The sequence below is a fragment of the Lepus europaeus genome, chromosome 3 (assembly GCF_033115175.1).
Source record: "Lepus europaeus isolate LE1 chromosome 3, mLepTim1.pri, whole genome shotgun sequence".
NCBI lineage: Eukaryota > Metazoa > Chordata > Mammalia > Lagomorpha > Leporidae > Lepus > Lepus europaeus.
In genome coordinates, this window is record NC_084829.1 from 167,885,278 (window position 1) to 167,897,829 (window position 12,552).

General features: G+C 59.9%; 1 protein-coding gene across 1 annotated transcript in view; it reads left to right on the forward strand.

Annotated features, from left to right (window-relative positions):
- SMOC2 (SPARC related modular calcium binding 2) overlaps positions 1-12,552 on the forward strand; it is a 144,126-nt gene that overhangs the window by 80,755 nt on the left and 50,819 nt on the right. The window contains 1 exon segment of the mRNA XM_062187035.1: positions 1,444-1,518. Coding sequence (XP_062043019.1) covers positions 1,444-1,518 — 75 coding nt within the window.

Sequence of the window (12,552 nt, forward strand, 5' to 3'; positions counted from 1 at the left end):
GCGTTGACGGCAGGGGTGTGCGCACCGGGGCGCCCCCGAGGAAGCAGGTTGTAGGGACTCTGACCACACGCACAGCAGTAAGTGTGGGATGACGGATCCCTTAGCTCTCCTGGCTTTGGAAATCATCTCTCATGGGCATCAGGACAGCTCATGGTCCCCACGGAGGGACGCGGCAGAGGCCATGCAGGCAGCCCTCCCCAGCTCCGTGAGGGCATCCGCTGTTTTCTGATGACCTTGGGACCCGAGGCTTTCTCGTGTTGCCATTGCTTTCTCACGGCAGGACAGGAGGTTTTATTTTATTTTTTTTAAAGGTTTATTTGATGTATTTGTCAGGCAGAATTAGAGAGAGAGAGAGAGAGAGAGAGATCTTCCATCCGCTGGTTCACTCCCCAGGTGGCTGCACAGCTGGGCTGGGCCAGGCTGAAGCCCGGAGCCTGGAGCTCCGGCTGGGTCTCCCGTGTGGCTGCAGGGCACAAGCGCTGGGGCCTGTTCACTGCTTCCACAGGCGTCTTAGCAGGGAGCTGGATCGGGGTGGAGCAGCTGGGAGGCGAACAGGTGCTTGTGTGAGATGCTGGTGGCTTAGCCTGGTGCTCCACAGTGCCCGCCCCTGGGAATATGTTTAGTAAGAATTTATGAATCGAAAGCTTACTATTTGGATAACATAAACTCATATTTCAGACACACGTGTCCCTCCACATTGCCCATCTTCGTTAGTGGCCATGACAAGGATAGATGTCCTGCCTTCACCTTTAACTGGTTGTCGGGCAGGGTATCTGGCAAAATCCCACCAGGTCCGGGGTTGGAGGAGGCAGGAGACCGGGTGTGCGGCCAGCACATTGCCAACAAGCAGAGACGGAGAGGCGGCAGGGTGACGACAGCTAGTGACGGCAGGGCAGGTGACGGCCAGTGTGTGCCTGCACTGTGTCCGCGGGGTCCCTGGGGCCCATGCCGCAGGCGAGCACACTGAGGCAGCCTGCGGGGTCCTGAGGCTCGGACCTGCCGTCCGGCACACACCGCAGCTTCAGCTCCGACTGTGGACGGTGTGACCAGAAAGTGTGTGTTCCTGACGTGTGGGGGAGGCCTGGCTCCATGTCACACTGCGCGCTGGAGCTTTGAGCTGAGCAGAAGCCTTGAGCTGTGTGGCTGCGGACGGGACTGCCAGCCCGTGCCTGTGTACACCGGGCTTTTCCCAAAATCCTGTCTGGTTTCAGGCAGCATTGAGTTGTCCTTGTGGGTGAAGGAAAAAAAACACACCGTGAAAGGAATACATTTCCAGGGTTCCCATTGTCTCCCTGTGTCTCATGAACACAGTCATTGCGATGGTTTCTGTAAGCACCTCCGTCTGCGTGTGTGGCGTTCGGCTGTAGGTCACCGGGTGGCACGTGGCCCCAGGTCTGTGTTTGCAGAGGTAAAAGCGGCCGCCTTTCTGTTCTTGCTCACTAGATATCGCGTCTCGCTACCCCACGCTCTGGACGGAGCAAGTGAAGAGCCGGCAGAACAAAACCAGCAAGAACTCAGGTAACCGGGGCTGGGCTCGCCGGCCGGGCTCGCCAGAGCCAGGAAGCGCCTCTCCCTCGCGGCGCTGGGCGCGGACTCCCCTTTCCCTTGGGGGCTGGCATGGCAGCAGCACCATTTTATGATTGGCTGCCAGAATGCACATGGGGTGTAGGCACTGTCACGGAATTGCTTCGTTTTTCCAAAAAGTCTCTCTGTCTGCTCCAGGCAAACTCTGGCTTCAGGCACAAAGACGAAAATGCTGGTTAACGAGAGTTTGCTTTTGGCCTGACGGCAGCGATGTGCACACACGGGGCTACTCATTCTGTTTGCTGCAAGGCCGCGCTGGCCGGGGCTGTGCCGGCGTCCGTGGCCTCGGCCTGCGGCCTGGGCGGTCTCTGCCACCCTGCCACTGCAGCTCCAAGGGCCCCAGCTGATTGCCTGTGTCTCCCCTGCCCCCGCGAGGTCCCGGATTCTTCCTGAAGCAGAGCTGTGCTTCCTGCACGGGGCCCGTGTGGCTGTGGAGCAGGCACAGAACTGGAAGCGCTGGGTTTTCCGGGCTCTGCCCTAGGCCGGCAGAGGCGGCATCGGCCTTAGCTCCCCAAGGTGTGCTCCGGCCCCCGCCTGCCACAGGCATCAGGGGCTGTGGGAGGCCAGCACGCAGCGGCATCCGGTCCAGGGCCCTGCACGGGGCTGTTGCCGGGAAGCCATCAGTCTGGGGGTTCAGCGCCCACCCCGAGCCCCAGGGCGGCCTCTGTGGGCCGGGCTGGGCCGGTCCTGGCGCCTCGCCCACCTGGCTGGGCCTTGCTCTGCGGGGAACTTGCCCCTCGTCCTCCTTGGCTGAGATGAGACAGGGAGAGATGCAGAGGCCTGACCTTCAGGCCCGCGTGCAGAAAACTGGAAGTCAGAGAGCGTCACGGTGCTCCAGAACTGACGGTCACGGCCAAGAACTAACCCGCAGGCGCCCTCATAAACGCAGAAGCTGAGTTCTGTTGAATTCCGTCGCCGTGTTTTCCCCAAGTCGCCCGATTTGCTTCTGCGCTGTGAAAACTGGTGCCTGGGCATGCAGCCGCCTGGCGCTGCGCTCGGGCCTACGGGCTGGGTCCCCAAGGCTGCGTGCGGGAGACGGCACGGCGGCACCGACCCTGGGTTCCAGAGAGCAGTGTCCAATCTCGGCGGCTGAGGTCCCTAGGAACGCACTCGCCCTGAAAGTGCAAACCCCTATCAGGCCACCGCACGTCGGTGGTGTCAGGTTCCGTGACGTCATGTGTGGCATCAGGCTGTGTGATGCCAGGCTGTGTGACATCATGCGTGGCGTCAGGCTGTGTGACATGAGGTTGTGTGACGTCATGTGTGACGTAAGGCTGTGTAACGTCGGGCTATGTGACGCTGGGTTGCACCCACATGCGCTTGTGGACCGAGGACACGGCTGGGCTTGGCCCTTCCCGCGCTGCCCCCAGGGCCGCACGCCCTTCCGTGTCCCACAGCGGCGTTGGAGCATTGGCCGGCGCTGAAATCCGCCTTTGACAGGCGTTGAGCTGAGCCACGTGGGGCACACGGGCGCAGTGCAGACCCAGGGCTGGTTTGTTCCGGGGCGGCCCACGGCAGACGCTCCGGTCGTCCTTGGGAGGCACGCGCATGCGCGCTTATTCAGCTTGACTTCTTGTTCGGTGTTTCTGAGCTCTGCCCAGCTTGTCGGGCCTGATCCTGTCCTGCAGCTCTCACCAGGCTGGAGACCTGCTCCCCACCTCGGGTGCTGCTTCCCGCCCCCTCCCCAGGCGCTTGTTAGGACCACGTGACCGCTTCCACCAGCAGCCGCAGTGGATGCAGTCCCTGGGTGTCGCCTGGGCCCTGTGGGACGCGGTTGGATGCCGTGGGGCGCAGGGACCCGGTCCTGCAGGGGAAGGTCAGCAGACACTGAAGCAGCCGTCGCTAACCAGGTGTTCAGCGGCCTTCTCCCCGACACCAAACTAAGTGAGCAAACAACAAGCCCCAAGTGAATCAAGAAAGATAAATCAAGAAAGATAAACATAAATCAAGAAAGAAATAGAAGTCAAGAAAGATAGATGTAAGTCAAGAAAGCCCCAAATAAATCAGTACCTGGACGGCAGCGGTGACCTCGCTGCCGGGATCCTGTGTGCGCCGGGCTCTGTGCTCACTCAAATAAATTCACCTAGAAATAGCTGTTGACTGTTCCCCTCTCGGTCTGTTTCGGAGAAAAGCGTCACTTCCGTTATGTAAATTAGTACCCCCAAAATAATTCAGATGTGGACTCGCTTGGTACTTACGGCGCTCCTCACTTCTTGCTATCACACGGTCAGTGTTGTGGGTCCACTCACGGAAGGTACACGATTTCACCCATCAGAGGTCCTGGGATACTGGCTTTTACCTGGATTATTTAATAACGACATTTACATATCCATTGGTATATGTCGTTATCAAACATAATACAATCTGATCTCCACTTAGTAAAAGCACAAAATCATGGCATTTTAAAACGAACCGAAGCTGAAGCCGGGAGCCAGGAACAGGGTCCTGTCAGGGGACCAAACCCTTGGCCGTCTTCTCTGCTTTGCCAGGCACAGTAGCAGAAGCCGGGATTGGACTCGCCCACGTGGGATGCCGGTGTCACAGGCGGCGGCTTTACCCACTGTGCCCTGTGGTGTCACAGTCGTTTACAGAGTCCTGGGCCCCGGCTTACCCCCGCTGTGTTGTTCTTGTGCTGAGTACATCGCCCTGGGCTTGCCTCCATCTCCACAGCTGGAGTTTGAGGAGGGTCTCCGGGAGTCCGGCGAGGAGACGGTGACACACCCACGGGAGGTGTGGGGGCTCTGCCGCCCGCACTAACGGGGCTTCAGGAGTGGGGGCGCTGCACGGGCCTCTCTGGTACCTGTGTGTCGTGCAAGCCTGCTGCTGCTGATCCGACTCAAGGGCCGACCGTGGAGCCACACAACCACTGGGGCGCCACAGCCACACGTGGCCGGCGACCGGAAGGCCGCGGTGACCTGGGCCTCTGCCGGGTGGCCTCAGCCGGATGCGAGCCACACTGCCCCAGCCTGTGGAGTCGGCCTGACCCGGCTGCGCTCCTCTCAGCCGAGGCTCGGAGCCTGCACGAGGGCTTCGTCACATCAGGGAAGGCCCTGTCCTCCTGTCCACACCCTGTCTTGTGGGAGGTCCTGGGCAGGTGCACACAGGAACCTGTGTGGGCCTCAGCTGCTGTAGGCTTGGTGGGCTCCTGCACCCCTGGGCCCGAGTCCTCGCTGGCATTTTGGGGGGACTTTTGCTGGGACATCAATGGAAATTCCGAGCTCAGCTGCAGGGGAGCCTCTCCCTCCTTGGCCCTCCCTTCAGCCCTGGGACACCCCTGCACGCTGTCTTTCCTGCCTCCATGGGACCTGTGACCACTGGCCAGCAAGGGCAAGGGACCAAGTTGTCAGCAGCAACGTGATGTTGGAGAGGGATGGTCACGTGGTGGCCGCTGCCCACGCACTTCCCACGCCAGAGCTCCAGGTGGGTCCTCGTCTTAGGGGGTTCCTAAGCAGTGACTCCCGGGGGCCACAGAGCAGAGGTCCCAGGGGCTCCTCCCTCCCAGCTGGCGCCTGCCCTGATCCCGCCCAGCCTGGCCAGTGGTGCACGCTGCCTCCGCACACGCGTGAGATCCTGGCTCAGCCTCCAGGGACGCTGGGCCTTTGTCCTGCAAGTTCCGTTCTCCCTCTGCCTCTGCCTTCTGCTGTCCAGTGGGGTCTGGGGACAGATTTGTGGGGGCCAGGACCCTGTCCTTAGGGGAGTCCCTCGGACCCTGGGTATACAGAGCCTAACTCTGCCTTTTGTGTGGCCCGAGTGACAGGATTCCATCATGGCTGGGCCCGGCTGGATTCCCACCCGCAAAGCCCCCGCCAGCCTACGCCTGCTCCTGCAGCTCATGCTGGGGTGGGGCCGGGCAGTGAGAGCCTACTGCCGCGGGAGGGGCCCTGGGAGGCAGGCAGGCTTCGCGAGTGACCGACCACTTCCTGGGGGAAGGTGTCGCCGAGCGGCCGAGCAGCTCGGGAGTGGTAGGCCACGATCTCCGTGTTTCTGGAAGGTGTGCTGTGGACTTTGAGGGAAGCTGGGGCCCTCGTTTGTTGTGTGGGGGCCTCGATGGGGCAAGGTTGAGGGGAGCAGGGCGAAACCCAGAGCTGTGGGGCAGGCAGGGGCAGGCCTTTGGTGAGTCAGGTCTCACCTGCTCCTGAACAGACACGGACGGTGGAGAGCGGGACAGGCGACCCGGGCAGGGCTCACCTCCACGGACGGTCCGGAGCGGGACAGGCGGCCCGGGCAGGCTCACCTCCACGGACGGTCCGGAGCGGGGCAGGCGACCCGGGCAGGCTCACCTCCACGGACGGTCCGGAGCGGGGCAGGCGGCCCGGGCAGGGCTCACCTCCACGGACGGTCCGGAGCGGGGCAGGCGGCCCGGGCAGGCTCACCTCCCAGAGCCATCTCCCTTTTGCCCGTGCAGCGTGGGGCTGACAGCTGTGAGGGCTTCGCTGCCTGGCTCAGCGGGGATGGGCAGTGTGCCTGGTCTCTGTCTGCCAACCCCTCCACCTCGGTCCCTGCTGCCCCAGGGACCCAGCAGGGCTGACCTGCCGCGGTGGGCTGGGCCCTGTGCCTTCCCCCGGAGCCCCTCAGCTGCTGGGTCCCAGCGGTGCTGGGGGGGGGGGGGCTCCCCAATGCTGGCTGCTGAAGCCCACAGGTTTTGGATGCTCAGATCCCCTGCAGCCAGGCCTGGGCGCCCTGACCGGGCGCTGGTCCGCCCTGGCCGGCCCCTGCCTGGTCCCTTGCAGCATGTGGACCTCGGAGCCCTTGGCCTCTGTATCACGACTGGTCTTGGAGCTGCCTTTGGCTGTGGAGCCTGGCTGTTTCCCACCAGCTCCGGGCCACGGGGAGAGGTGTGCAGGCTGGGAGGAGAGCTGTGCCGGCGCCTGCAGACGGAGACCTTCTCCCGGCCCCTGGGGTAATCCGCGGGCTCTGCCTTTAAAATGTTGCAGGTGAGCAGGATAAACAGGGTCAGCTGCAAAACCGTGGGGCGCAGGAGGAAAACGTGTTCTCGTCCTCAACTGTTCGCCACAGCCCTGCGTTGTGTCCTGGAGACAGCCCCGCGCTCAGCCGTCCGCGGGTTCATGAGGCCCCCTCGGTGGACATATTTCTGAGCCTTATTCAGGGTTGATAATTTTTCTTTTATTGCACATATTAAAATGAGTGCCAAAAGATAATTATCTTTTAATTCTGCTTTAGATCATCCTAAATTGCGTGCCCCAAGGGAAAATAATATAAATTATGTTATCTTTCTTCACTTCTAAGATTTTTTTCTCCTTTTTTTTGTTTCTTCAAAGATTTATTTGTTTATTTGAGAGCCAGAGTTATAGAGAGAGAGGGAGAGACAGACAGACACAGAGAGAGAGGTCTTCCACCCACTGGTTCATTCCCAAATGGCCTCAATGGCCAGGCTAGGCCAAGCTGAAGGCAAGAGCCAGGAGCTTCATCCAGCTCTCCCACGTAGGTGGCAGAGGCCCAAGCACTTGGATTATCTTCCGCTGCTTTTCCAGGCCATTAGCAAGGAGCTGGATCGGAAGAAGTGGGGCAGCTGGGACTTGAACCAGCGCCCATATGGAATGTCGGCACTGCAGGCCACAGCTTAACCTGTTGGACCACAACACCAGCCCCTAAGATTTTTCTGTTCCTGCTCTTTTTGAAGTGTACTATAATGAAAGCATAAAGTTATTAGATTCTTAAGTTATTGAATTTTGTCACTTGGAGAGATTACTGTTTAACTAAATCAAATAGTTCTTCCTGAGTGTGGACTGTAAAAGTGTGTTATTTAAAAACATTAATTCACCTACCAGAAATATGCATGACTGAATTTATTCAACTTTCATAACCATGCTAGTGATTTTTACTTTTTTTTTCTTAAAGATATATTTATTTATTTAAAAGGCAGAGTTACAGAGAGGCAGAGACGGAGAGAGAGAAAGAGGTCTTCCATCCACCAGTTCACTCCCCAGATGGAGCTGTGCTGATCTGAAGCCAGGAGCCAGGAGCTTCCTCCAGGTCTCCCACATGGGTGCAGGGCCCAAGGACTCAGGCCATCCTCCACTGCTTTCCCAGGCCACAGCAGAGAGCTGGATCAGAAGATGAACAGCTGGACTCCAGCCAGCGCTCTGATAATGGGGTGTTGGTGTCCAAGTGCCGATCAGCCTGCCGTGCCACGGTGCTGGCCCGGGGACTGGAGATTTTAATTTCAGTCACATTTAGTTCTCAGATTCCAGTATCTGATGGAGCCATCACACTGTGGCTCAATAGATAGGACACAGCACTTGGAGTCCAGACAGTGCGGAGAGGAGTCGTGAGGGGAAGCTCTATCTGAGACGGCTGAAGACGCTCGTGTACACACAGGCCCTGACCTCCTGTGCTCGACAGTGCACGCGAGATTCAGCTGCCACGCATGTTCCTTTACGGAACCAGAGCTCTGACCTGTAGCATCTATAGAAGGTTCAGTGCCACTGTGCCTCAGGCAAGGTGCTCTGGGGCTAGAGTGCGGAATAGCCCAGTTCTGAGCTCAGTCCCGAGTACGTGAGGCTGCTGGCTTCGTAGGGAGGAATCAGTGTATTTGTCGAAATAGCTGTGACTGAGCTAGGGTTCATTCAGATATGATTCCCAACCTCCTGCTGCTACCAGCAGGTGGACAGCGTGGTCAGTGGATGCTGTTGTGAGCAGGTGGCACAGGAGCAGTGGGTGCTGTGTGAGGTGGCACAGGAGCAGTGGGTGCTGTGAGAGGTAGCACAGGAGCAGTGGGTGCTGTGTGAGGTGGCACAGGTGCAGTGGGTGCTGTGTGAGGTAGCACAGGAGCAGTGGGTGCTGTGTGAGGTGGTACAGGAGCAGTGGGTGCTGTGTGAGGTAGCACAGGAGCAGTGGGTGCTGTGTAAGGTAGCACAGGAGCAGTGGGTGCTGTGTAAGGTAGCACAGGAGCAGTGGGTGCTGTGTGAGGTGGCACAGGTGCAGTGGGTGCTGTGTGAGGTAGCACAGGAGCAGTGAGTGCTGTATGAGGTAGCACAGGTGTAGTGGGTGCTGTGTGCAGGTGGCACAGGAGCAGAGGGCGCTGTGTGCAGGTGGCACAGGTGTAGTAGGTGCTGTGTGAGGTAGCACAGGAGCAGTGGGTGCTGTGTAAGGTAGCACAGGAACAGTGGGTGCTGTGTGAGGTGGCACAGGTGCAGTGGGTGCTGTGTGAGGTGGCACAGGAGCTGTGGGTGCTGTGTGCAGGTAGCACAGGAGCAGTGGGTGCTGTGTGAGGTGGCACAGGAGCAGTGGGTGCTGTGTGAGGTAGCACAGGTGTAGTGGGTGCTGTGTGAGGTAGCACAGGTGTAGTGGGTGCTGTGTGAGGTGACACAGGTACAGTGGGTGCTGTGTGCAGGTAGCACAGGAGCAGTGGGTGCTGTGTGAGGTGGCACAGGAGCAGTGGGTGCTGTGTGAGGTGGCACAGGTGCAGTGGGTGCTGTGTGAGGTAGCACAGGAGCAGTGGGTGCTGTGTGAGGTGGCACAGGTGCAGTGGGTGCTGTGTGAGGTAGCACAGGAGCAGTGAGTGCTGTATGAGGTAGCACAGGTGTAGTGGGTGCTGTGTGCAGGTGGCACAGGAGCAGAGGGCACTGTGTGCAGGTGGCACAGGTGTAGTAGGTGCTGTGTGAGGTAGCACAGGAGCAGTGGGTGCTGTGTAAGGTAGCACAGGAACAGTGGGTGCTGTGTGAGGTGGCACAGGTGCAGTGGGTGCTGTGTGAGGTGGCACAGGAGCTGTGGGTGCTGTGTGCGGGTAGCACAGGAGCAGTGGGTGCTGTGTGAGGTGGCACAGGAGCAGTGGGTGCTGTGTGAGGTGGCACAGGAGCAGTGGGTGCTGTGTGAGGTAGCACAGGTGTAGTGGGTGCTGTGTGAGGTGGCACAGGTACAGTGGGTGCTGTGTGCAGGTAGCACAGGAGCAGTGGGTGCTGTGTGAGGTGGCACAGGAGCAGTGGGTGCTGTGTGAGGTAGCACAGGAGCAGTGGGTGCTGTATGAGGTAGCACAGGTGTAGTGGGTGCTGTGTGCAGGTGGCACAGGAGCAGTGGGTGTTGTGTGAGGTGGCACAGGTGCAGTGGGTGCTGTGTGCGGGTGGCACAGGTGCAGTGGGTGCTGTGTGCAGGTAGCACAGGAACAGTGGGTGCTGTGTGAGGTGGCACAGGAGCAGTGGGTGCTGTGTGCAGGTAGCACAGGAGCAGTGGGTGCTGTGTGAGGTGGCACAGGAGCAGTGGGTGCTATGTGAGGTGGCACAGGAGCAGTGGGTGCTGTATGAGGTAGCACAGGAGCAGTGGGTGCTGTGTGAGGTGGCACAGGAGCAGTGGGTGCTGTGTGAGGTAGCACAGGAGCAGTGGGTGCTGTGTGAGGTAGCACAGGTGTAGTGGGTGCTGTGTGAGGTGGCACAGGAGCAGTGGGTGCTGTGTGAGGTAGCACAGGAGCAGTGGGTGCTGTATGAGGTAGCACAGGTGTAGTGGGTGCTGTGTGCAGGTGGCACAGGTGCAGTGGGTGCTGTGAGAGGTGGCACAGGTGCAGTGGGTGCTGTGTGCAGGTAGCACAGGAACTGTGGGTGCTGTGTGAGGTGGCACAGGAGCAGTGGGTGCTGTGTGAGGTGGCACAGGAGCAGTGGGTGCTGTGTGCAGGTAGCACAGGAGCAGTGGGTGCTGTGTAAGGTGGCACAGGTACAGTGGGTACTGTATGAGGTAGCACAGGTGTAGTGGGTGCTGTGTGCAGGTGGCACAGGAGCAGTGGGTGCTGTGTGCAGGTGGCACAGGTGCAGTGGGTGCTGTGTGCGGGTAGCACAGGTGCAGTGGGTGCTGTGTGCAGGTGGCACAGGTGCAGTGGGTGCTGTGTGCAGGTAGCACAGGAGCAGTGGGTGCTGTGTGAGGTGGCACAGGAGCTGTGGGTGCTGTGTGAGGTGGCACAGGAGCAGTGGGTGCTGTGAGAGGTGGTAAAGGAGCAGTGGGTGCTGTGTGAGGTGGCACAGGTACAGTGGGTGCTGTATGAGGTAGCACAGGTGTAGTGGGTGCTGTGTGAGGTGGTACAGGAGCAGTGGGTGCTGTGTGAGGTGGCACAGGTGCAGTGGGTGCTGTATGAGGTAGCACAGGTGTAGTGGGTGCTGTGTGAGGTGGTACAGGAGCAGTGGGTGCTGTGTGAGGTGGCACAGGAGCAGTGGGTGCTGTATGAGTTAGCACAGGAACAGTGGGTGCTGTGTGAGGTGGTACAGGTGCTGTGGGTGCTGTGTGAGGTGGCACAGGAGCAGTGGGTGCTGTGTAAGGTGGCACAGGTACAGTGGGTGCTGTATGAGGTAGCACAGGTGTAGTGGGTGCTGTGTGCAGGTGGCACAGGAGCAGTGGGTGCTGTGTGAGGTGGCACAGGAGCAGTGGGTGCTGTGTGAGGTAGCACAGGTGTAGTGGGTGCTGTATGAGTTAGCACAGGAGCAGTGGGTGCTGTGTGAGGTGGTACAGGTGCTGTGGGTGCTGTGTGAGGTGGCACAGGAGCAGTGGGTGCTGTGTAAGGTGGCACAGGAGCAGTGGGTGCTGTATGAGGTAGCACAGGTTTAGTGGGTGCTGTGTGCAGGTGGCACATGAGCAGTGGGTGCTGTGTGCAGGTGGCACAGGAGCAGTGGGTGCTGTGTGAGGTGGCACAGGTGCAGTGTTTGTTGTGCTATGTAGCACATGTGTGTTGGGTGCCGAAGTCGAGGCTCTCAGCCTCTGCTTGTGTCTCGGGAGCCGATGGTGTTGCTGATGGCGCAGTTTATCTGCAGCCGTGGGTTCCCGTGCTGAGTGCTGCTCCCCACGCCTGACCTGCAGAGAGGCCAGTTGGGCTCTGGGGGTGACAGCTGCCGAGCAGGGCCTCAGCTGCAGGCAGTCTGTGAGAGGGGACTCAGGGAGAAGCAGTCTCCACGTGGGGCTGTGCTCACGCTCCTGCCCACCTCAGGAAGGGCTGCCTGGGCAAGTGGGGCTCACAAGAGCACGGGGGAATGTAGGTGAGAGCGCAGGCACCCCGGGACGCGGTGCCCTGCAGACCCCATGCTCTCTGCACCTGGGGACCCAGGGCACTGGGCAGACCGCGATGTGTGTCCCTTGTCCTGAGGGCCCTCGGACTCGCCGATCTCACGGGAGTTCGGCCACCGCTGTCTGGAGCCCTCGTAGCCCCAGGGGGGATTCTCACTCACTGTGGCCCCTGACGAAGACGCGCACCCCGAGTCCCAGGATCTCGTCTCTGGAGTTGTGTTGTCCTGTTGTTCCACTCTGCCTTTGTGCAAGCTGCACAAGGGGTGGAGCTGACTTCCTGCTGTGCACGTCCACCTGGGCTCTGTGCTGGACCGTGCCGGCAGCAGGGATTCGGGTACGTGCAGCCAGCCGCCTCTGCGTTGTGTGCCGGGAGCCTGGAGGATTTGGGAGCTGGCCCTGTGATGGGGTACCTAGCACGCTGAGGTGCGCTGAGACACGGCAGTGACGTGCACGGCGTGTCCTGCGTGGTGATTCGGGTTGGGCTCACGTTCAGAGCAGGTTTCAGTGTGATGCGGTCTCTCGGGTCTCTCAGCACTTAGCTTAAAGACCAGGCGAGACTTGACACGACCCATCAGTCATGGGGACTCTGGAAGTGATTCACGCGGTGAGAGCCAGATGAGAATTCCCGCCTTCAGCTGTGTGGACAGCACAGGGGAGCCCTCTGCCCACACTGTCTCCTCTGGCTGCACCGTGTCTTGTGTAGCAGCCGCTCTCCCTGGCTGGGATGAGCAGTGGGGGATTTTACCAACCCCAGCGTGGTTGTGCCTGGCCCTGCTCCTCCTCGGTGGGACCACGTTCATACAGTAATGAAACCGTTGTTCCTCACGGCTCCCTCTTAGAGAATGCTGATTGACGGGGCTGCCTGCCGGGGGGGCATTTACCGTGGACTCAGCGATAGCACTGCGCATGTGCGCGCACCTGCCCACAGCCAGGCACGTGTGAGGTAACCCCACCTCCGCCTTCCTCCTG